Source organism: Alligator mississippiensis, chromosome 5 (assembly GCF_030867095.1).
Source record: "Alligator mississippiensis isolate rAllMis1 chromosome 5, rAllMis1, whole genome shotgun sequence".
Classification (NCBI taxonomy): Eukaryota; Metazoa; Chordata; order Crocodylia; family Alligatoridae; genus Alligator; species Alligator mississippiensis.
Genome location: NC_081828.1, coordinates 52,219,171 through 52,244,971, shown reverse-complemented (window position 1 = coordinate 52,244,971; position 25,801 = coordinate 52,219,171). Strand labels below are relative to the sequence as shown.

The window sequence follows — 25,801 nt, the reverse complement described above, 5'->3', positions numbered from 1 at the left end:
ACAGGAAGTTCTCACTCCCAACACTAACACAGTAAATTAAGTTAGCATTCATTAGTACCTGAACTGAACAGTTTCCCTCCCAATTAATACTAAGATACAAATGCAAATGAATTCCCTTACTGGAGCCTGCCTAGGTTTCAATTCTACTATGTAACCATGGAAAAAACTGTCAAATGTTTATCACTGGGGAAAAATTTTTAAAAGTGCATGGAAGTTTTTCACGTGCATCTGATATTAAAAAAAAGAAAAATCCCTGTACGAGAAGAGGACTGCTTTTTAAATCAAATTTAGGAAAAGAAACAACTCTAATGATGTTCTCCACTGAAATCTCATTTCTGAGTTCTACTTGGTGGAGAAAGACACAAGATAAACCCAACATAGGCAATTATTAGAGGTGCACCAATACATCAGTTGCAGACTGGATCGGCACTGATAAAAGGAAAATTAACATTATTGGCTATCAGCTTTTTTTCCATTGCTGTAGCCAATAATGTCACTGATAAATGCAACATGCCTTCTAGCCAGGGCCCCCGGGACACCATGTGCACTGCATGCATGAACGTTGCCAGGAATGCAGCCAGGCAACGTGGAGAACAGTGCCCTGTAGGTAAATCTGTGGAGGGGAAGAAGGGGCGCAGGGAAGGGAAAGGGCATGGGAGGGCAGATCAAAGTCCCCACAGTGAGGGAGGGAGTAGAGCAGGGGCTGGGGATGCTGCCCAGCCAGGGCAGTGAATGGGACCCTGGGCTTGGAGCAGGACAGAGCTGTGGGAGGTTTGTCCAGGAGGCAGGGAGGGATGTGTACTCCTCACCCCAGATTTGTACACGGGGTGGATGCAGGATGCCTGCTGTGGGCTTGGGGCTCTCTGCTCTGCTGCCTTTCCCTCAGGAGTCCCACACCAGTCACGGGTCCCCTGCCCACCCAGCAGCTGCTGGGGCAGCATGCTGTGCCTCTTGCTGCTGGGTGGGCAGGGGACATGCGACTGGCACAGGGATGTCAGGGCAAAGACAGCAGGGCAGAGAGCTCCAAGCCCACAGCGGGCAGACCGCATCTGCCTTTGCCCCACTCAGCTCCGCTCCAATTAAAAGCATCCGCGCACTTAAAAATGGTGGTGGTGGTGCTTGAACTAAAGGTCATTTGACAAGCTTTAGTTCAAGAGCTGCTGCTGACATTTTTAAGCACCGGGACACTGATCCCTGGATGAGCTGTTTGCAGCTGTCCCGCTCCCTGCCCCAGCCCTGGGTCCCATTTACTGCTTTGGCTGGGCAGTGCTCCCAACCCCAGCCCCTGCCCCACTCCCTCCCTCTCTGTGGAGACCTCAATCTGCCTCTCCACCCCCATTACCCCTTCCCCTCCACAGACTTACCTGCAGGGAGCTGCCCTCCACGCTGCCTGGCTGCATTCCTGTAAATCGGTTATTGGACTGGTATCGGCCGACATGGCTGGTTAATAATCAGCTATCGGTATTGGCCAAGAAAATCTTTATCAGTATACCCCTCGCAATTATTAAAGCCACCTTAGAACTCTGAGTCAGATGACTGATCTCACAATAAGAAAAATAAAGGATAAGCAACAAAGTGAGTACAGGGAAGAGTGAGAGATCCCTTACAGTTTCTCAGTATTCTAGAATAGAAGCTAAACATACAGGTAACTCTCTTACTCCTGCTATCAGTTTAATGCCCTGGGAGCCCCAGCAGATGATACCATGCTTTTTTGTTTCCAAGAACTCGTCTAGAACAAGGGTTCCCAAACTTTTTCTTATTACATACCCCCTTCCAGATTTACCAGATGCCCATGTACCCCTACCAGCATGTTTTGTATTTTAACCCCTTAAATGCCAATTATTATAATGATATATAATAATATCATAATAAATAATATATCATTTCTCCCACATACCCCCAGGGGTATGCATACCATGGCTTGGGCACCCCTGTTCTAGAAAATATGAGAGCCAGTGGCAAGATATAATACTAAATTGATATTTCCAGAAAACAAAAATATCCACTACTTCAATTTTTATCCATCGCTTGGTTATATAATTTTCTGAATTACCCAAAGTTGTCATTTCAGTGTTTTCAAACTAAATAAAGCTGCCATTTAAATGCAAAGACACATTCCTTTGGAACAGCAGAATGGAAGATAAAAAGGAGGACTGTTTAAAACAGACATCAATTTTATTCTTATACCCTGCTTTACGTTGTGAATGCTTCTACAGCTGGAACTACAACCTATGAATTTCATAGATTTCATAGACATTAGGGCTGAAAGGGACCTTGAAAGATCAGCCCCCTGCCCCAGGGGCAGGAAGTCAGCTAGGGTCAAAGAATCCCAAGCAAGAAAGCAATTTATAGTTCTTTTTTTTTTTTTGCAAAACATGTCTTAGTATAAATTTACTTCTCTTATCATGTTGAGTTCATACAGAAAACAAGCTCAAGCAGGAAGAAGCGTTTCCTTCTTAGATCTACTTGTCCAGATGAAGAATCTTGCTAGTCATGGTTATACTTAAGCAGTTCCCTGTTGTCTACCACACATGCTCAGTGCATAGAAAAATAACCGCTCCAGGTAGGAGTGGTTGCTGCCAGTGGCACCTCTAAAAAGGTTTAATCACAAATATATATGCAACTGAGAAAAACAGAAGTGACTTAACCTTCATTTAACCAAACCAGAATCCTTCCAACATATCCCACAAAGATAAATTTCAAATTAAGTAATCAGCAAGATCTTTAAAACATTCTTGTATTGCCTGCATCAACATTTTTTTAAAGATTTTTAAACAGAAAATCATAAGTAATACAAAGAGCATCCGTAAACCCTGAATAAATGAAAATGCAAGGTATCTGGACACAAGACTATACAAGCTCCAACACCACCCTTGAAGATAGTGAAAAAACAGAGTGTAAAATAATGTATGCCAAAGACTTGTATGTAAAAACTGACGGAATTAAATTAAAAGTGTGCTATACTATGAATAATATGTATGCAATCTAATGAGAGTGTCTTGCTAAAAAAATACAGAAGAACACACACTATGGGAAAATATGCTAACTTGAACACCAATCTCACATATAACATATGTAGTATCAGTATTGGCACTAATACACTAAAATCCTTGGGCCTTGCAAGAATAAATTACTGACTTTCTGCAATATGCTGCCACAGAGATCTATGAAAAAGCCAAATGATATTCTGTATGAACCAGAGTTACTCAAAGAATTTAGTGCTTCTTTTACAAATATCATCCTGGATGTTAACTTTATGGGTCTCTCATAGACCCAGAGATAGATTCCAAGGATCCTTAAGGGCTTATGAAATAATGCTCTGCAAAATGTATGCTTCCATTTTTTTGTTTAATACGTAAAACTGACTTCGTTTAAAAGAGGCAGAACCTTGCATTTACTATTCTTCACAAGCACAGTTGCCTGCAATGTGCTTGGATATCTTCAGAATTTTAGAATAAAGCAATCAAATGAAAAACCTCACCTAAAATAAGCAACTGCTGCTATGATAGCTAGTGTTCCCAGCAACTTCAGTAGACTTTTATGGTTACAATGACCATAAAAAATATCTGCAAAGTTTGTTTGTGACATAAAAAGGCTCCAACCCAAACTTCAAGGGGTTGTGCACCATCTGTTCGGTGCCTTATCAGTTCTGGTTCTTGGTAATCCTCCCATACGGCACAGAAAGGCAATTCTGTGCTTAGTAAATCATGTATCCCAGCCTCTAGAAGAGAAGAGAACTGACAGTGGTGCTGAAAATTACTGCTCACAAGCTGTATAAACATCACTACATTCAATAAGAACCACAATCTGGACTCTCACCAGTTCAATCCCAGAATTGAAAGAGCACTTAACAATAAACCATTAAAGAACTCTAAACTACCACTGCACACCCTGCAAATTTATTGTTTATACAAGCCTGACATAAAATGAGAAAACAAAAGAAAAGTAATTATTCTCAGCCTATTGCATACCATCAATCACACATTTATATGATCACTGGCTTCTTCTAGCCACCCCCAACAGATTTTTTTTAATAACCTGCTTATTCCCCAAGCTCCTGATCCCACACATCTGCTCTCAGAGGTTACATGCAAATACCCAATGCAGTCTCTTAATATGACACCTCCTTCACCTTGCCTTTGCACAAGCTCTATTGGTGGCAAGAGATGTTTCATTCTTAGAATCTACTTTAAGGTGTAAGCCCTAGGATTTTACAAATGAAAATATAAATGGAAACTGCTGGCTACTAGACAGTGCCGGGGAACATCACAATAAGTCTCATTCGCATCCTAGTTTACATGGCAAGCTATCAATATTTACTTAGCAGAACCCTGAAAGCTCACCAGGCAGTTTACTGATCACTGTCCTTCAGTTGCCAAATATGTAAACAAAAATCCATGCAGCAATGTTTCCTTTCCTAAATGCTGCCAAGGCATGACAAAAAAGGATCTTTAAGACACAGGCCTTTTCATATCCCATTGGGACGGTGGGCCAACGCCCACCAAGTAAAACTATAAGCCCCCCCTTGGTGGGGTTACAAAGGGTCCATCATTGATTACTTGGGACAAGTGAAAACAAAACAGGGACAAGAAAGAGGGTCATAGGTTCATAACAAGAATACCAAGGAGGTATACAGAGCAAAGCACACCAGACGGTACCCACAGGCCCTCAAATGAGTCCAAAGAGCCAGTGGATGCTGCCCAGTGAAATTCTGCCCAGAGCTGTGAACAGATGAGGGACAGGAAAGTGGCCCCATAGTCCCTGGGTCCTCCTGGCCAGAGCCTCCTTCCTGGTCAGATAAGTCGTAAGCTTAGCCAGGACCAGGAGGAGGCTGACCAGATGGTCCTGGGACCAGGCAGGGGTGTGTGGGGAGTGTGCAAATGAAAAGGTGCAGAGCAAAGTGCAGCCAGAGCCTCAGCAGGATGATGTCTTTTAAGACAGGAACCACTCTGTGCCAAACAGTTCCTGTAACACCTAGCACAGCTTTTATTTCCTAGGGCACCATTGTTCTGGCTGTGGGGACAGGGATGCATGAGCATCCGGCAGTGCAGATCCAAGGTGGGAAAGGAACCAGAGAAACAGTTATGTCAACAGCACCCCTGGCTATCTGCTGCAGGGAGTGCTGGGGGTGGGGGGGGGGGGTTATTTTGTGCTTGAGGTGCTATGCATGAGGCTGAGCGGAGCCAGCACCCCCTGCTTATTTCGCCTCATGGCAATTGAGACCCGTGGCCACAAAAGCCTGACACACCTAGGGCAAGTTCCCTGCAGGCACTGTGGGGGAAGCGGGACTGGCTCATCCCCGCCAGGGACAGCCGGGACAAAGGTGGCCTGAGGAAGGGAGGGAGGGAATAAAAAAAAAGGGAAGGAGCTGTGGGGGGGTGGAGCACAGGGGACAAGACCCCACGAAGAAGGGCGCTGATCGCCCGTGGGGGTCAGAGCGATATGCAGAAAAGCAGAGGGCCCCCCCCCGCCGCTCACCTCGTACTGGATGTACTGCTTTCGCCACTCGGGGGTGATGTGCGCCGCGAGGTGCTCGGCGAACTTCATCCTGCCACTGCCGCCGCCGCCGCCGGGGTCACTGGGCTGCCGCTGCCGCGGCTCCGGCTCTGGCTCTGGCTCTGGCTCTGGCTCCGGCTCGGCGGGGCGCCGCGGTGCCTGGTGCTAACGGGCCGCTCCTGCCGCCGCACATGGGCCCCGGCCGCGCCGCTCCGCGTCCGCCCAGCCCAGGTTCCCTTCAGCGGGGCCCCGCCGCCCGCTGCTGCCCCGCAGCCGCCGCCATCTTCCTCGCCTCACTCACCTGCCCCCCCTCCCCCACCCCCTTCCCCTCCCCTCCGGCCGGACGTCATCGCCATGGCAACCGCCGCCCACCTCCTTCGCTGCAGCGCTGAGACGGGCTGGGGGCGGGGCCTAAGGGGGGCGGAGCAGAGTCGCAGCCAACCGCGGCGCTGGGGCGGTGTCGAGCCTTGCGGCGGGGATGGGGGCGTGGCCAGGCGTGGCTGATCTGCATAATCCCGCCCACAGCCCGCCTCCAGGGGGCCGGGCTTCGCCTCTTGTGGTGACCTGGGGCTGAGGCTGGGTACTCCGCCTCCCGGCTCTGTGTTGGGACGGGAGCGTGAGTCCGGGCTGAGCTGACAGTGGCCTCCGGGGTATTGCAGACAGGCACCAGTTCAGGGCACCGTGGGGCAGGCAAGGGGCAGATGCCATTAACAGCGCCCCAGAGGGAGCCCCCCGCCCCAGAAAGCGCCCCTGGGGAATAAGCTGCGTAATGGGGAGGTTGAACTGCCCAGAATCGCTAGGCTAGGGGGGGTGCCCAGACCAGAGACAGGGGCACCAGGCTGTGAAGGTCTCCCATTCACTCTGCGGAGGCTGGGGTACCAGACTGGTCATGCAGCACTTGGGGGTCAGTATGGGTATGGTCCGAGTATAAAGCGTTCTCAGTGTTTCATCATACCCCAAGCTGCTATCTATGCCACTTCTGCTAACATCCCTCCAAGCTGCTAACAATGCCACACAGTCCATGCATAGAGAGGGGGGCAATCCCATGGATGGATCTAGGATTTTGGAAAGGGAGGTGTGGGTGATGTGGCCCATCGTGGAGTATAAAACCATGCACAGTTAAGGAAAAACTTCTCCAGTTAAGGAAAAACTAGAAGCTTTATTAATATGGTAGGGGGTTAGCACTGAATATTATCCCAAATGCAAAAAAACACATATAGCTATTGGAATGTGCACTCTTTTGCTGGATATGTATTTTTTTAAAAGCACAACAAACTAGACAGAAAATAGTCACAGAATATTGTATCGTGTCCCATAGTCACTAGAGGTAAAAGTATGTATATCTCTTACTCAGGTTCAAAACACTATATCTTGCTTTCTTGAGTGTCTTTGCTGGGGCATTCAATACTCACTGGGTGCATCTACATGTCACGCTGTGGCAATGTAGCAATGCTCTACATTGCCCTATGGGACACTATAGGGACGTGATCATGTGGGTCTATATGGAATTGGCAGTTATGTCATGAGCAGCGCACTCCCCCAGTATAGCGTGCCCCTTTGGCTACATAGCAGGGAAATCTAACCATGTGCCACATGCATGGCACAGTAACCGTACCATGGCACTGGAGCAACATTGCCCTACTACAGCGATGTGTAGATAAGCCCACTGTCAGTCATTCTTACCCCTGAGTTACTTTGACCACAGTGGGTTAAGGTTTTAGCTAGAGCTAGAAACAGTCTGCAGGTATGTAAAATAGCCAAGAGACATTACCAGGAATGGCTAACAGACAGCAAAATTGCAGCAGAAAGGATCATTTGAATAGTGAAACATCAAGACCACTAAAAAGGAGAGAGAGTCCTTAACACCTGTGGAGTGCAGGGAGATTAACAGGAATCAGGGAGATGATAATGAGCCATGAAGTCAATTTACTTTCTAGCACTACTTAAAAATACAAATCCCAAGCTGTTGGTTTTAAAGTTCTGGTGAAATCAAAGAGGGGTGTAACTGCTCAACTGCACCCCGCCCTCAATTTGGCCCTGGGCAATCATAACTAACATCACAAATGATCTTAAAATTGTTTTCATGGATATAATGCTTTGCTTTCTATACTGACCCCTGCATAAAACAGACCATTACATTTAAATGCACCCTGCTACCCTCTTATTGGACTTATTAACTTGTGTTTGAAGCATATCTTCCAGAAAAGCACCCAATCTTGATGTGTAGAGAGGGAGAGAGAAAATACAACATTTCCCTTGGCAGATGGTTCCACCCTAGGTATGTTCTTTATTTCTAATGCAAATTTGTCTGGCTTCAATTTTAAGTTATTGGTTCTCCTACATCTTTCTCAGCAAATTAAAGAGCCCTTTAGTACCCAGAAGATTTTCTGTGGAATATACTGTAATCCATTCACTTCTCAAGCTTCTTTTTATGGATAATTAAACCTTTTAAGTCTTTCACTGTAAGATATGTTCTCCTGCCATTGACTCATTTTTGTGGCTCTTTTCTGTGTGCTGTCTAATTTTCCACGCAGTTTTTTAAAATGTGGACATTGGAACTGGATGCAATATCCTAGTACAGGGTAGGGTATTTCTGTGCTTGTTGGTTATGTGCGTAAGTCACGTAGCTGATTAACACAATATTACCTATTGTTGGCATTGTAAAAAACTCCAGGTATTTGTATATTGGTTAAGAGCATAAACTCCTTAAGTGCATAGGAACTTTCAGCCCCACTGTCTACTTCCTAATGCAACTGTTCTCCTTTTAAGTACATAACTGGCAAAATAACTAGGAGCCACATTTCAAGGTTTATGAAGCAGCCTTGAATTGACAAGGTTATGACAATTTCAAGGCTGGTGTTAGACATATAAGGGGCTCTGAGAAACAAGGTGAGAGCCTGTAATGCATTTGAAAAAAGCCTAGCACAGACTTTTCCTGTTGTTTGTGAGCAATACATACATTGAACTGGGGTAAGTGCTTACTCAAGTAAGTACTGTACAAAGCATTTCTTCAGTCCAGAGGCTGTATACTTAAATGGAGTGTACTATATCTGTCTCACCAGAGCTGCATATAGAGGTAAAATTACCTCCCCTGTCTTTACTCTCTACTTTCCTATTTATATATGTCCAAGGATCCAAGATTAGTCCCTTTTGACACTGCAGCTGACAGGGAGCTCATGATGAGTGATTTATCCATGATGACCCCTAAATCCTTTGCAGAATCAGTGTTGAACAGGATTCAGTTCCCCCTGGGGTAAGCATGGACTCCATTTCTTGCCCTTTGTATAACTTTGCTTTTGGCTATATGAAAACATATTTGTACCAGTGCAGCTTGCCAACCACTACAGATTGTTTTGCATGGCTGTTCTGTCTTTTTCATTATCTACTACCCTCTTAATTGTTGTGTCATCCAAATATTTTATCAGTTGTGATTTTATGCATACTTTCAGATCATTAATAAAGATGTTAAATAGCATTGGGCCTTCTACCAATCCATGTGGAATTCAGTTACAAACATTTCCAAAACTATAGGCTGTCTTCTTCCTCAATTTTCACTTTGGCCTAATTCAAGAGAAACTATTATGGTAATTTCAGGAGGATTTTTTAGTCAGATTAGGTCTGCTATATGACATCACTGAAGTGCAGTCGTCTTTTGGTTAACTACTGTACCCCTCTTACATGTTGGTAACACAGTGAAGAACACAGAGACAGGAGGAAATTCTGGCCTAATGTCATGAGAGCAAACTTAACTCTTACAAAAAATACCATAAAAGCTTTAATGTTTCTGGAGAAAGCTGCCCAGCACTCAGTTTCAAAAGGTGTATCAGGAAACTCTTTTATCAGCCTCAAAAAAAGAAGACATAATAAAAACCTCTTGCATATATATGATGTTTCCTTGAGCTGAAAAGAAATATTAGTCAGCTGTATTTGGCTATCACAAGAAATATTTCCTCCTTAGAAGTTTACAAGCATAACGATTAAGGAACATCTCTGTCACAAAGAGAAGAGATCCACAGCAAGAGTGTTCTGTATTGTGAACTAGATGGCTGATACTGCACTGCTAACCATGGATGCCTTTAGTCATAAACCAGCTTTTTAATTACAATTCAGTGTTGTTCAGAGAGACAGTTTGTCCAGTGGTAATAACAGCAATGGTTAAAAGGCTGTGCTGGTTCCTAGGCTTATTCCCTATGACTTTGACACTGACTCATCTAGAATGTTGAGCAGGACATTTAACCTGTCCTTGCTTTACCAGCTTTATAGGAGTGGCAACACTTAATTAAGCTTCCTAGAGCATTCCTTGAAACATTCTATATAAATAAAGGAATTATAAGGGTATTAGTGAACATACCTAAGTAATCTATATTTCACAGTAAAAAGGCTATATTCTAGAGTGTAACTTAATTTTATAAGCTGACCTGCAGCAAAGTACTTTGTCTCCTGATGGCTTAACTTATTTTTCAGGAAAGCAAATGTGCTTCTTTAACTCTTTGTATTTCTTTGTGTTGTGATTCAGTGGTAGAATCCTTATCTTCCACATGGGAGACCCAGGTTTGAGTCTTGGCTGGACATACAATTATAGCTACCATGGCTCTGGCTTTCGGATTTTGTCTCAATGGTCTAAAGCAGTGGTTCTCAACATTTTTTTTTTACCAGGAACATCAATGGCCAGTCCCAACTCAGTAAATAGTTTAAGTAGAAAACAGCCTCCTGGTCCTGCCAGTGCCCCTCACTCCCACCCCTCAGCCTCCCCCCCGCCCAACCAGCTGGTGCCCCTCACTTCTGACCTGCTGCCCCAGACCCCAGGCCCCCAGTGTGTGGGACAGGGGGTGAGGGGGTGGGGTGGGAGAGGAGCATGGGGGGCACATGCCCCCCTCCCAAGGTTCATGTGCCCACGGTGGGCTCAGGGCTTCAGTCTGGCCAGATCGGCACAGATAGCAGCTGCCTCCATGGCCCAGCAGGCAGGACCCAGCATGGGAGGGCAGAATGGGGTTGAGACACTTGTTGTTGCTGCCACTGCAACCAGCAGGACCCCCGTACCAACCATGCTGCTGGCAGAGCAAGGACTAATGGACCGGAGGGAGGGGCTGTGCTGCTCTGACCATCTCCTGACACCAGCCACTCGTGCACCGGGCCATGGTTCTACCCTACTGCCATAGCCCAGCCACTACCACTGCTCCCCTCAGGCTACCTGTGCTGCCCGCCACCCTACCTCCCCTCCAGTAGAGCTGTGGCCTGAGAGAAGGTAGGGTGGTGAGCAGCGCGGTAGAGTGGCAGCCAGGTCGTGGTGGCGGGGTAAAGCTGCAGCTCAGCATTCGAGTGACTGGCAGTGGGAGGAGGTGAGGTCAGCCCCTGCCCCTGCCCTGTCTGTTACTCACACTGCTGGCAATGCAGCTGGTGTGGGGGGCCGGGTGATGGCAGCAATGAAACTTGCTGCCCTGCTCTGCCCTCCTGCGCTGGGTCCTGCCCGCTGGGCCTCATAGGCGGGTCCTGTTCATGCCAGTCCAGCCAGGCTGTAGCCCTATGCCCGCTGTGAGTGTACAAATCTGGGGGGAGGGGGACGTGGCCCCCTGTGTCCCCCCAACATGTCACTTTTTTCCCTCACCGGCCCATAGACTTACTGCAGGGAGATGTGGGAGCTGCTTTCACACTGCCCAGCTGCCATGTGGATGGGTACATGTGCACATGCATTAATGCCCCCTGCCCATTTGGCCTCTTCCTGCTCCCTCCAACCCCAAGTAGCCCCTTACAGGCTGAAGCCCTGCCAGCCTGCAAAGGGAAACCTGCAGTTTCCCACATTTTTTCTCCATTAAAGGAGAATCAGTTTTTAAAGTTTGTTCGCAACCTTTTCGTATATTTTTACAACCCACTTTTGGGTCACGGCCTCACAGGTTGAGAAACACTGATCTAAAGCAGGGGTGGCAGGTCTGGGCACTCCTCCGTACTCCTGCCTGGGCGTATGTGTTGAAGGTCCTGGTGACTTCTCATGCATATACTGATCTAGAAGGATTAACAGTTGCCTACTTCTTTCTCTGACCCCTTGCTGGGGTCACCTGAACACAGTTGACTTCCCTGCCTGGTGCAGGGGGATGGACCCAATGATCTTCTGAGGTCCCTTCCAGCCTCACAATCTATGAATCTATCAATCTAATTTAATTCTAACAGCACTGAGCTTAGCTCAAGAAAATGGCTCTGTTGTGCCTCTCCATGTTCTCAGCCCAGCCCTTAAGTAGGTTTCTGCAACCTCAGGATAGCTCCAGTTAAAGTTCTCAGCTCCCTGTGGATTGGGCTCACAAGCCATCCAGCATTCAATAAATGCTGAGCATGGGAATTGATCTAGACTCCCTTCTCTCCATCTGCTCCAGTCCAAGCAGAGCAGATATTCCTAAATTTGCCTGTATGAAGGCCTGAAGCTGAAATGTATCCATGCATCATTGGACAGTGGGAATCCCTAGCCGATTTTACCAAAAATGGCATTTTGTCTCAAGATTTATAAATGCTGGCAACAGGCCATCTGAAATAGTCATTGCCTACTCATTTCTTCACAGTAAGGGTGGCTAAAATTTGGAATTGGCTTCCAAGAGAGGTGGTGCTCGCCCCTACCTTGGGGGTCATTAACAGAAGGCTGGATAGGCATCTGGCTGGGGTCATCTGACCCCAGCATTCTTTTCTGCCTAGGCAGGGGGTAGGACTCGATGATCTGTTGAGGTCCCTTCCAACCCTAGCATCTATGAATCTAGAGGAACTCCTGTAACTAAATAATAACTGAGCTGAGCACACAAACTCAAGGACAGCAGAAAGCACTAGAAAACTGCATCACAAGGAGTATTGCTGGAACATTAGATCTTCAGCTTTTTTGGGCCAGCAAACCAGACATTAAGCCTGCTCCTGATGGTATAATTTGTTTGAAACTGTCTGAAATTACACCATTGCCAAGCTAGCCTCTCCCTACTTAGATCAGTAAGTAGGGAGATCCTACTTGGGTCTCAACATTTTTAGACCCGAAGGAAAGAAAATTTTAAGACATTTCACCAAAAGTATTATTTTAACCCACTCTACTAGAAATGTTATCTGAGAGTAACAAATAGAAAGCTAACAACAGATTGAAAGAGTACCTTGAGAGGTGTGAAATATATCACACAGTGGTGTTACTGGTGGGAGAGCATGCAGAGCACAAGCACCAGATGCCAGTTAATAGGGGACACTAGAATGGCAGATTTTGAGGAGCCTGTCATGGAAGCAGCAGCCTATGCATGGGGAGCCCAGGCCAGCATCAGCAGTTTATGCTGTGGCAGCAGTGGAAGTGGTTCACAAACACCAAAATAAGACTCCCCACGCGTCCTTCACTCCCCACACCTCTCTGGTGCTTGACACCTCCTAGTCCATTTTGCCCAAGGTGCCAGAATTCCTAGTTACATTTCTGGGAATTTAATTCCAACACCCAGTGATCTAGATGGGCCTTGCCAACACTACCCTAATGCAAGATTGCATGTGTGACAGGAGGGTGAGCTAAGTCTATTCATCCCACCTTAGTGAGGCAAATGAACCCCAGCAGTTGGAGTCAACATTGGAGGACCCTTTGCTCCCAGTCCTGTCTCTCTGGGGAAATTTTGCTACCACTTCTATTGTTCTCAAAGGGTAAAGAGCCCTGCTAAAGCCCTGGGGAGAAGGTCTTCTTCCATTACCACTTTGAAAGGGAGGAAAACATATTCCTGGGGCTGGAATCATAATGTAGCCATATGACATGAGTTAGCTAGCATCCTCTGGATCACTAATCCATGCTATTGGCAACCTGGTTGCCGAAAAGGTATACAAATTAAACTTGCAGTACTCGTAAACCCCAGTATTCAAAAGGTGTTAGTTTAGTCCCCAAAAATCATAACGTTGGCTTGAAATCATGATGTTTTTACAAAACAACTTTGGAATTCTCTCTCTCTCTGCTTTTAGGCTTCCAACTCCTTTAAGGTGTATGTGGTTTGCCTTCATGATCTGCAATTGTGAAGACTAACATTTTTACTTTTTAAATAAAAACTGAGAGTTATACAGTTCCAGGAACTGGGGCTTTAAGTAAAACCCTCAAATAGTATGAGACCCAGTTTCTCCTGGGAGAATTGCTGCTCTCCCATGAAAAAACATGAGTTTACAGATGTTCAGGCTTTTTTTCCCAGGATAAAAATGGCTACTCCAGGAGAAAAATAAGATCTGTACATGTCATGTCTTCTCTCAGAAGAGAACATAGCCCTCCAGCATCCCCTCCTTCTCTGCAGGGTGACTGTGTGTTGCTCACTGGACTCTGCTGCTCAAATAGGGAGCAAAACATGCCTTCTTCACAATCTACACTTTGTGCTGCAGGAAAACATAGGCTGACCATGGACAGTATGGCTCAGCCAATCAAGACTGCCCCATGTACTGTTGCCATCTGTTGCCAGGCTGACTCAGGAAGCCTGCAGAGAATGTTAAGATGTGTGCACAAGGCCCCCACCCCTGGCAGTGTCAGCATTGCTAGCTTTTCACTCTTCAGGTCCTCAGCATTTGAATGTCTGTACACAACTCTGGGCAGTATCTCTACTAGGAGAACAAACCTGGGAGAATTCTCCCAGATTATTTGAATGTGTGTACACAGCCTGAGATTTCTGTTAAAAAAAAATCACAGGAGTTTGTAACACAGCACTTCGCAGGAGATAATTATATAGGATGGTTAAGGTACTTGGCTGACCCATCTGGCTCATGCAGGAAAGACTGAAACTACAGCTGGAGTCTAAAGCATATCTTTTTTTTTTTCCTTAGGGTTTGAGTTTATTGTTCAAACATAAAACAAAGTTACTCCCCTGACTAAAACAGGCTACAAACAGCCAGAGACCTTTTCTCTTGCATCTCTTCCTCTGCCTTGTTTCCACGCTTGCCATAAGATACACTTAGTCTCCTACAGCTCTTCAGCTGAGATCTCTCAGCACTTCACAGCAGGGAGGCAAAGATATGGCCCACAAACTAGACCTGGGCCACACAGCTGTGTCATCTGGCCCACAGGGCTACCTATAGGACTGGAAATGTGTTGATGCAGCTTGTAGTGGCAGCATTAATTGCCACACTCCCAAAGCTGAGGCAATTAATACCACTGCTGCTTGTCCCATGAACAAATTTACAGCCCTGTGGGCCAGATCCAGCACATACTGCCAGGTCATCTGGTTTGCTTGGCTGCCCCTGGGTCAGAAATCTTGTGTTGAGATGAGAGGAAACTGCAGCAGCTCTGCAACATGTGGCAATTAACACTGCTGCTGCTTGCCCCACTCTCAAACTTCTGGCCCCATGGACAGCCCTGCAGGCGGATGGAGTGGCTTCGTACTCCAGATCCATCCTGCAGCCTATCCCTGTGCTACTCATCCAACCCTCCTGCAGCTGTGTTTGACACCCATGCTTTATAGGAATCAACTGACCCCTCCCTGACAGAACCTGGTAATCAAACAGATCTTGCTGCCCCAGGGTTCCCTGGCCCCTGAAGAGACAGACTGACTTACTGTAGTTGAATGTTCAGATAAACATTTAAACTGTAGCTTTATTATTCCAAGCTATATTCTGTAGTTATTCAATGTCAAATCTTGCTCCTATTGAAGCTGAGTACAAAATGGCTTAAAAAAAGAACAAGATAAGTTCTTCAATCTACATGATTTATTTGATTTAGTAGATGATTTAGTAGAACATTGTTACAGAACCAGTGTCTTCAGATTTGTGGACCTAGTTATTTACTTTGAGATTTACCCAGCAGCAACAGGAGAGCATGTGGTGACAACATTCTAGCTCACTGAGACTATCTCTTAATTATATTTGTGGAAAATCATTTAATGAATAGAGATTTAGTATCTTTCTACAGGAACTTCATACTCAGCAAACCACCATTGCTGACCTTAAGGAAAACTAAACACTAAGTCACAGTTTGACATGCACTTAATAGGTCACTAGCTATTCAATATATTGCCTTTGCAAATGTAAACAGGTACTAGATAAAATCAGTTAGGGCCTATATCTATTCCCAGTGAGGTCAGTCCCCTTGACTTCTTCTGGGAGCGGGCATGAGTGGTAACCTGCTGCAATTTCAATTGTTTGAATATAACACAGCATCAAAAACAACAGGCAGCTGATTATGAGGAAAATGATCAGTTTCTGAAATAAATATTCACTTCATAATTTGCTGTATGCATTATATGGAATATATAAATTGAGGCAAACGTGGTAATTGACTCCTTTCCCACCAGACCTTGTACATTGTACGGGACTGAAAATAACTTGAGCTTGATTCTTTTGTAGCCATTTCCACTAGTGTGAAATGAATGCAAAGGAGGTGTAAAATGCCAGTCACTCCATTTACAGTAGTGTTGATGACCGTACAAACTCCAATAGAAAAAAGTCCTTTATTTTTTATACTATTAAAATATTAAATAGCAATAACTCAGCCTATGTTATAGTTTCATAGTTTTGAGGGTCGGAAGAGACCTGAACAGATCATCAAGTCTGACCCCCTGCCCTGGGCAGGAACGAGTGCTGGGATCATAATTTCCCAGCCAGATATCTATCCAAACTCCTCTTGAGGACCCTGAAGGTAGGGGAGAGCACCACCTATCTTGGGAGCCCATTCCAGAGCCTGGCAGCCCTAACCGTAAAGTAATGCCTCCTGATACCTAGCCTGAACCTGCTCTCAATCAATTTGTGGCCGTTATTCCTTGTTATCCCAGGTGGTACCCGGGGGAACAAAGCTTCACCTATTTTTCACTGATTCCCCCTGGTGAGTTTATAGACAGCCACCAGATCCCCTCTTAGTCTTCTCTTGTGGAGGCTGAATAGATTCAGGTCCTTTAGTCTATCTTTGTAGGGCCTGACCTGCTGCCCCTGACCATGCGAGTGGCCCTCCTCTGGACCCTCTCAAGATTAGCCACGTCTCTCTTGAAGTGCGGCACCCAGAACTGGATGTAGTACTCCAGCTGCAGCCTGACGAGCGCCACATAGAGGGGAAAGATCACCTCCCTGGACCTGCTTGTGATGCATCTGTAGATGCACGACAAGGTGTGGTTAGCTTTACTGACCGCTTCCTCGCATTGGTGGTTCATGTCCATCCTGGAGTCAACAATATCTCCAAGATCCCTTTCAGCCACTGTGTTGTTGAGAAGGGAGCTCCCCAGCCTATAGGTACGTTGCAGGTTCCTTCTCCCTAGATGCAGCACCCTGCACTTGTCTGCATTGAATTCCATTCTATTCTCATCTGCCAATCTCTGTAACCTTTCTAGATCTAGCTGGATTCTGTCCCTCCCCTCCATTGTGCCCACTTCTCCCCACATCTTTGTGTCATCAGCTAATTTGGACAGCATGCTTTCCACACCCACCTCCAAGTCGCTGATAAAGATGTTGAATAGCACAGGCCCGAGGACTGAGCCCTGGGGAACTCCACTGCCCACATCCCTCTAAGTCAAAAACACCCCGTCCACCACCACTCTCTGGGTGCGATCATTGAGCCAATTCACCACCCATCTGACTGTGTAGGCATCAATGCCGCAGTCACCTAGGTTTTTTTTTATGAGAATGGGGTGAGAAACAGTGTCAAAGGCCTTCTTGAAGTTCAGGTAAACGGCATCCACCTCAACACCCACATCCAAGGACTATGTGACCTGGTCATAAAAGGAAACAAGGTTAGTCAGGCAGGATCTGCCTGCAATGAACCCATGTTGGTTGCCCCTGAGATTACCTCCCATGCTGGGCCCCCGCACATGTGTTCCTTGATAATTTTCTCAAAGGTCTTCCCAAGGACCGAGGTGAGACTAACTGGCCTGTAGTTACCTCCTTTCTCCCCTTCTTGTAAGTGGGGACCACATTGGCCCTATTCCAGTCCTCTGGGACCTTGTCAAAGCACCATGAGCACTCATACAGCCATGCCAGGGGCCCTCTTATGACCTCTGCCAATTCCCTCAGTACCCTCGGATGAAGAGCATCCGGACCTACTGATTTATACATGTCCAGCCCCTCCAAGCGTTCCCTAACTAGATCGTCCCAGACCCTAGGCATGGCATCGTGTCCCCTGAGTCTGTCTGTAATCCTAGTGGGGGAGTTGTCCTGGTCCCAGCTCAGAAATATGGAAGTAAAGAACTCGTTGAAGAGATCAGGTTTTTCCTTTGTGTGACTGTCAGGACTTGGACACCTGGTCACGTGCCGCTTTGCTTTGTGCAGTGAGTGGGGTTCACCTCTTAGACTCCCGTTGCTGACTGAGTAGTGGTTCACTCCCGAGGTGGTTTGCCCTTATCTCATCTGCCATGACTTTGAATGTTCCCAGTGGTGGCCGCCTCCTCGGGGTCTCTCAGCAGCGTACAGGCTGTCCGACAGTCACTTACGGGGCTCCGCCACCCCTACACCCTGTCCTTACACCACCTAGCTGGTTGAATCATCCAAGTCCCTCTTCTGCATTGCTACCGAGGGTTTCGCAGTTGTTTCCTGTCCCAGACTCTTTTGCACCTGACCGAAGAACCTGTGCAGGGTTATCTCTTATCCTGGCTTCATGGATTAAATCATAATGCAGGGTCCAGAAGTCTCGGCTCCCAGCACCCGGTTACCTGGGCCCATTCCCTTCCTCTCTCAACCCCTTCACCTGGGGAAACATAAAAAGCCAAAATCACATCACTGGGCCCTGGAGTCCTTGTTTGCTTCCCCTAGGGCACTTGGCTAGGCTAATCCCGTCCTCTCTCCTTCTCAACCCCTTCACTAGAGGAAACATAAACCAAAATCACCAACAAAACTCTAAGTTAACTCGCCTGTCATCAGGCCAAGAATCTAGGTAGCCCCTTTGCCTGCAGATTCCAGGGACCCGCTCCCTTGGGGTCTACCTTGGGTACAACCCCTGCGTGGGTCGCACACCCATAGCCTCCTCTTCGGTGGATCCTTTATCTTTTGTGGCTCCTTCCACCAGCCTGGTGCTACCCCACTTCTCTCCTTTCTGGAGTGGCTCTGTCCGGGTGTCCTGTGGTCTCGCCCAATATGGCTGTTCACCTTCTGGGTTCAGGGCAAGCGCCCTATTCTTCCATCACCCTTCCTGTTGCTCCTTTTGAAGCTCTCCCTACAGGGATCCTTCCTCCTCCTCCCCATTGCCCCCACGGCTCCCACCTGTTAAGTCATGGGTCTTCGTCGGCTCGTCACTCTCCCCTTCACTGTTGCTGTCTCCGCAGCCTGCAGAGACTATTTCTAATTCGTTGATATTGTTACTGGTGCATTTCCCACCGCTGCCAACACACTCCTCCTTAGAAGCCTCCACTGGCTCCTCGCCCGAGGCTCCATGCCTCCCGGGGGATTTCTGGCATGCGTTGCCCGCCAGCACCCTCCTCCAGTCCGTTTCCCCTCTTCTCTCATCGCCATTCACATTTTTATTTTCGCCGGCCGGCAATTACTGCTGACATCACCAGCCAGTCTCAGTTGAATAAAGATACGGCTGACAAGCCGCGTGGGTTCCTCCTCCTGCTCCCGCCTCATTACAGTTTCTGCTGCGGGTAAGTTTCTTTTTTTTCTTCTTTCACTTCTGCCATTTGTCGTCTCCCCCTCCCATTCTCTCCTGTGACACTTTACTACAATCACCAGATTGCCAAGCCTGTCCTGTAGGGGCCTCACGTTGCCTGGTGCCTTCTTCATACTCCCTATGTATTTGAAAAAGGACTTTTTGTTATTCTTAATTCTGGTCGCCAGCCCTAGTTCTGCCTCTGCCTTGGCTTCCCTAACCACCTCCCTACAATCACAAGCAACAGAGGTGTAACCCTCCTTGGTGATTGCCCGTTGCCTCCACTGATCGTATACCACCTTTTTTCCACTCAGGCCCTCCTGGATGCCTTTACTGAGCCAAGGGGGCTCTTTAGCACTCTTGCCCCCTTTGGTTCATGTTGGGACTGACTCCCTCTGAGCTTGGAGGATCGTCTCCTTAAGGAACAACCACCCGTCCTGGACTCCCATCTCACTGATGCTCCGAGTCCCCAATGTCTGTCTTACTAATCTCCTTAGCTCATTGAAGTCAGCCCTGCTGAAGTCAAGGACTTTTGCCTTACTGCTTGCTTTTACCATCCTGTGCCCGATAGTAAATTCCAGCAGACGATGGTCACTAATGCCTAGGTAGTCAAGTGCCCGCAGATCCCTCACCAGGTCATCGCCTGTGGCAAGAACCAAGTCCAGCAAAGCATTTCCTCTGGTGGGATTATGTACCTCCTGGGTTAGGTGGAGGTCCTATATGCAGATTAAAAACCTATGTGAGCATTCAGACCTGGCTGACATCCTCCCAGCAGATGTCTGGGTAGTTTAGGTCACCCATGACAACCACATCCTTTGTCCTTACAGCCTCCATGAACTGACCTGAAAATTCCAGGTCCAGCTTATCCCCCTGATGAGGCGGTCTGTAGTAGACACCCACTGTCAAGTCTCTTTCCCCAAGACCCCCTTGCATTCTAACCCAGAGCGCCTCAGTTTGCCTCTCTTCTGAACCCATCCTGATCATTGAGGATGTGTACTGTTCTTTAACATAGAGCGCTACACCACCCCCACCCTTCCAACTTTTGCCTCTACTCTATCTCATCTATACAACCTATAGCCCTCAATGTCTACTGCCCAGTCATGGGTAGAATCCCACCAGGTTTCTGTAAACCCAACCAGGTCTGGGTTTTTGTTAGCTAGAAGGAAGTTGAGTTCCTCCTGCTTATTCCCCATACTTTTAGCATTCACGTAGAGTCAATTGAGATCTCCTGTGGGTGTTTATGCTGCCCTCTTGTTCCCAAGTTTGCCCAGGCCCTTGTCACTTACCTGGGTTGTTCCTGCTCGTGTCACCTGGCTTGACGTTGAAGTATCCTCCTGTACCACTGCATCCCCATCCCCCAACGAACCTAGTTTAAAGCTCACTGTACGAGATCAGCCAACCTGGAAGAGAAAACATGCTTACCTTTTGGGGAGAGATGTAGCCCGTCCTGCCCTAGCATGTCTCCTGCATGGAAGTGCAGGTCATGGCCGAAGAATCCAAAGCCCGCCTGGTAACACCAGCTCCAAAGCTGCTGGTTGACCTCTTTGATGCAGGCCTTGCGGCACCATCCACATCTGCTTACTGGAAGAACAGGTGAGAAAACCACCTGTGCTCCCGTCTCCCTAAGCTTGGCCCCCAGAGCCTTGTAGTCTCTCATGATGCAGTCCAGACTACTCCCGGCCACATCATTAGTGCCCCATGGATGAGGACCAAGGTGTAGTGATCAGAGGCCAGATGAGGTCCAGGATCATTGCCATGACATCCCAAACCTGGGCTCCGGGAAAGCAGCAAACCTCATGTGCCATGAGATCCGGGTGACAGGTGGGTCCCTCCATTCCTCTCAGGAGGGAGTTGCCCATGACAAGGACTCAGCGTCTCTTCCTCTGGGTGTTACGGCATCGCTCAGTCTGCGCTGTGTGTGGAGTGGCATCAGCTCCTCTGGAGTCATCCTCACCTGCCTCCTCCTCCAATGCTGCCAGGGCCTCATAGCTGTTCCCCAGTTGTACTGGGGGACCAACACTGCAGCAGCACGAGTAGCCCTGGCCCTGGTGAAAACTGTCTGCCATACTGCTGCATTGGGTCACTCCTGGGGTGCCTCTCCACCAATGTTCCCTCTAAGGAGTAGCGGTCCATGAGCGTGCTGCTTTGGTCTGTGAGTGTGCTGCTTCGGTCTCACCTCCCCCTTTCAGTGCAGCGTGGGACACTTACCGAAGGTAAGCGCCTCACTCCTCACCTGGGGCAGGCAGCAGGGGCTGGGGGCTGGGGCCTGGCACGAGCTCTGCTGGCTCCAGGGAACTGCTCCGCTCCCCTGCACCGCCTCAGGGAGCAAGGAGGCATGTGGTGTCAGGGCTGGGGAGTGGAGCAGTTCCTCAGAGCCAGCACAGCCCATGGAGCAGTTCCCCGGAGCTGGCAGAGCCTCACTCAGAGCAGGCAGCAGCTCCTCTCTGAGGTAAGGCAAGGCAGGTAATACTCAGTTGGGGCCGGGGGCTGGCACAGGCTCTGCTGGCTCTGGGAAACTGCTTCGCGGGCTCCACTAGCTCCAGGGAAGTGCTCCACTCCCCAGCTCTGATGCCATGTGCCTCCTCTCTCCCCGAGGCAATGCGGGGGATTGGAGCAGTTCCCTGGAGTCAGTGGAGCCCGCACCAGCCCCAGCCTCATCCCTGCCTCCACCTCACCTCGCCTTGGGGAGAAGCTTACCTTCAGTAAGTGTCCCACGCCGCAGCCCAGCTTTTTTCTCAGCAGGTGCACGGCCTTAAAAAGTTTGTGCATGGCAAGACTTTTACTTGTCCGCGGCTGCGCATGCATGCACCTTAGAGGGAACCTTGCTCTTCATTAGGTACTTGACCCTGCAGAGAATGGAAATACCCATCAATTTCATCCTCGGCAGCCCTGATTCCCCTCAGCCTGCTGACATCCACCTGGAGTTCCCTCACCTGCCCCTCTAGGACCCGAAGGTGGGCACACGTGGGACAGGCGAGGGAACTCCCACTCCCCATTCCCCCCCACCCCCCGGCCACAGAGGCCTCACCAGAAAGTCCCCACAGACAGTGGGGGAGGGTGGCTCTAACATTGAATATCTAACCCTACAAAAGTCATTGACTCCTATAGTTATTCTATTTTTTCCTGGCATGTAATGCCTAATAATATTTATCTTACTGAGGCTGAAGGAGTTCTAACATTTCTTTTTCACAATTTTCACTCAGCTTCATTTTTGTTGTGAGCCCCTCATAATCAAGGATGACAGTACCATTGTGGGGCTGTTGGAGGCAAGAACCCTTGGTGTCAGGTGCCAGAACAGGCTTCTGTGTGCAAAGTATTTCTTGTCACAAAATGTACAATGTCACTCAATTTGTAGATTGATCTGCTGCTGTTGCTAATTTGTCCTTTATTTATGTGCTTTTCCTTCCCCATGGCATGCTGTTATTTTTTTAAAAGATCTACACTTTGCCTTCCCTGGGTATGCTATAGCTGTCTACTTACAGCTAAGAGCTCAAATAAGTTAGTCAGGAGATTATACTCAATCAAGTGCTCTCCAAGCATGTTCTCAAAGTGCTTTCTTGAGGAAACACAGTTCTACCCATGCTGTTCTTCACAGATGGGAGCTCCATGGGCATTTGTGTATTGTCTGTTTGAGCCACATGTCCATCTCATCACAGCTGGTCCTTCATGTTTAATGCCTCATTACACATGTAGGCTAGGGATGGGCATTACACATAAACCAGTTTAAGTGATCAGAAACTGGTTTAAACCTGTAACAGAACAGACATTCAGTGCACAGAAACCAGTTTCAAAATGGCTGAAACTAGTTTGAGATAAACCTAGTTGATTTGGCTTAAACCGGTTTATGCAATGTCTGTCCCAGACCCCTTGCAGGTTTAAGTTAAACCAGACTCCCCCACCATCCAGGCATACTCTCTGGGCTGGGTGGGGCTCTCTGCTCCAGCCTCAGGGCTGACCCTGCCCCTCTGCTCTCTAGCCTGAGCAGGGACCAGCTCTAGTGGAGACACCAGCCGGCATGGTACATTAAGGCAAAGTGGGGAGGGAGGGGGTTAATACTTCCCCCCTTCCCCTCTTCCCCCACTGCAGCCCAGCCAGGGTCAGCCTGTCTGCCGGGGAGCAGAGGGGGAGGGGGCTGCAGTGGTGGCTCCTGGAGCTGGCAGACCCTGGCTGTAGGGAAGGCATGGAGGGAGGAAATAACTCTTCTCTCTGCCCCATTCACCTTAACGGGGCCATGCTGGGGTGGTTGTCCTGCAGGGTGTGGAGGGGGGATCTGTTCCATGTTGGGAGAGACTCTTCCCCCTCCTCTTCCTCCCAGGGTGGAGAAGGGGACTGTGTGGCACTGGATGGGGACTCTTCCTCCTCCTCCCCTTCCCTACCCTGCCACTGCCATGGGGCTGGAGTGGGGGGCTCCATGCAATGCTGCCCAGCCCCAGAGTGGGTGGGGGGCAGTGGGAGGCCCTGATCCATGTTGGGGGGGGGCTTTCCCCTCCTTCTCCTCCCCCCAAAGGGGCAGCCGGAGCGCAGAGCTCAGCTGGGCAGGGTGTGGTTGTGGCTATGAGGCTGGGGGTTATAGAGACCCCACACACACTCTCCCCATGGTATGCAGCCCCCACTGCCTGGCAGCAGCAGCAGGCAGGGAGGTCGGGCCACTTGTGCCTGGTGCAGGCTTGGCTCTGGCCAGCGCTGCATGTGGAGGAGGAAGCAAAGCCTGCTTCATTGCTGGAGCTCTACTCACCACACTTGTAGCTCCAGCACTCACAGTGGGGGAAGCCCCAAGGTGGAGCCAACTGCCTCTCCTGCTCCCTACTACACAGGTCCTTGTACTCTGCTAGGAGTGGAGGGAGCCCTGTCCCCTGCTTCCCCACAGAATCCAGTGCGAGGCTTTGCTGCTACAAGTGCGGAGCTGCAGGCATGCAACACGGAGCTCCTTGATAAAAGCAGCCAGCACTGTGCTGGGGGAAAGGAGCTCAGCCCCAAACAGCCTGCCCACCCACTTCTATCCCCAGGGCTCCATGCCGTGCACCTGCAGCTCTGCACTCGCAGAGGGGAAGCTTTGCGCTGGACTCTGTGGGGAAGCAGGGGTTGGGGCTCCCTCCAATCCTGGCAGAGTGTGGGAACCTGCACAGCAAGAAATGGGGGAAGCAGCTGGCTCCAGTGTGAGGCCTCTCCCACTGCAAATGCTGGAGCTGCAGGGACAGGGAGCAGAGCCCAAGGCGATAGGACAGGCTCTGCTCCTTCCCCTTGCACAGCAGTGGCCAGAACTGCACCTACACCAGGCATGAGTGCTCTGACCTTCCCACCTACTGCTGCTGCCAGGCAGCAGGGGCTGCATGCAATGGGGGGGAGTGTGTGGGGGTCCCTACATCCCCCACCCTCACACCCATACCCTGCCCAGCTGAGCTCTGCATTCCTGCTGCCCCTCTGGGGGGAGGAGGAGAAGGGGGAAGAGTTCCCCCCAATATGGAACAGAGCCCCTCCCTGCCCTGGAGAGGGGAGGAGTGAGGGGAAGAGTTCCCCTCTGAGGCTGGGCAGCATCCCATAGAGGCCTCCCTCCCCACCCCGCAGCAACGGGGGAGAAGCTGGGGGAAGAATTCCCCTCTGTCGCCAGGCAGCCTCACAGATCCTCCCTTCCCACCTGACAGCGGCGGGGGGAGGAGGAGGAGTAGAGCCCCCCAACACTGAACAGGGCCCCCCTCCCAGCCCTATGGCAGTGGGGGAGAGTGGGAAGAGTTCCACCCTGGGACCAGGCAGCCCTGTGTGCCAGATTGCTCCTGGCTGTCAGGGAGCAGCTGGGGAGGCTCCCAGGGTCTGACCACACTCCTCACCCCTCAGCTCAGCTTCCCTGTGGAAGCAAGGTCTGCTTCATTGGCGACACATAGGGGGTGCACGCAGGTGCATGTACAACCCCCTAGCTTGGTGTTGCACCCCCTGCAAAAAATGCTGCCAATGCTGCTGGTGGCACCTGCATGCGGTCACCACTCGCCACCCCCACCCCTTTGCTGCCAACACTGCCGGCGGTGTCTGTGGGTGGTCCCTGATTGCCACTGGCTGCCGCTGCCACCGTGGGTGGTCACTGACCGCTGTTTAGTGCTCACCACCACCCCCACCCCCCTCCACTAACACCACTGCAACTACCTACAAGAATCCCCACTCACCGCTGCCACGCCCCTGCCGCTGCCGCTGCCACTGCCTCCACTGCCTGCAGGCACTCACTGTGCCTTCCCAGCCTCTGGGGGCACATGGCATTCATGGGCTCTTTGGCACCCTGGGCTTCTGGCTTGAGCCACTGCTGGCATTTGCCTGCATTCTCTGAATGGAAAGGAAATGCCTATCCACCTGGAAATTGATTCACTCTCTGCAGGGTAAACTAACCTGCAAAGATTGAATCAATTCAGGCTCGGGCTTTTTGAATATCTGTCCCTAGCCATAGTCATTGGGCTCTAGGACTTTATCATTAGTCATCTTGCTATACTATCTTACTCCCAATTAGGTACAACAGTGCCTCTTTTGGAATTTCTCCAGTAGACAGGTGTGCCTTCTAAACAACATGAGTGTCTCACACTTGTAGAGCAGCACAGTAAGCATGATAGCTTGGTCCCACACTGACTTCATATCTATTTTTTAATTTTGCTGAAGGCCAGGCTTGCTTTTGCATTGTTGGAAACGATCTCCTGTCAATGCCATCAGTATTGTTCAAATTACTTTCAAGAGAAATGAGCTCATAAACAACTAGAAGTCCAGTTCTCCTGATGGATATAAAAGGAATAGCATGCTTTCTTCCAG

General features: G+C 49.0%; 1 protein-coding gene across 1 annotated transcript in view; it reads right to left on the bottom strand.

The window, feature by feature from the left end:
* XPR1 (xenotropic and polytropic retrovirus receptor 1) overlaps positions 1-5,788 on the bottom strand; it is a 207,573-nt gene extending 201,785 nt beyond the window's left edge. Inside the window, exon 1 of the mRNA XM_006272416.4 lies at positions 5,479-5,788. Within this exon, the coding sequence (XP_006272478.1) occupies positions 5,479-5,547 (69 nt within the window). The 5' untranslated portion in view covers positions 5,548-5,788. The remainder of the gene's footprint in view (positions 1-5,478) is intronic.
* Between the last annotated feature and the right edge of the window lie 20,013 nt (positions 5,789-25,801).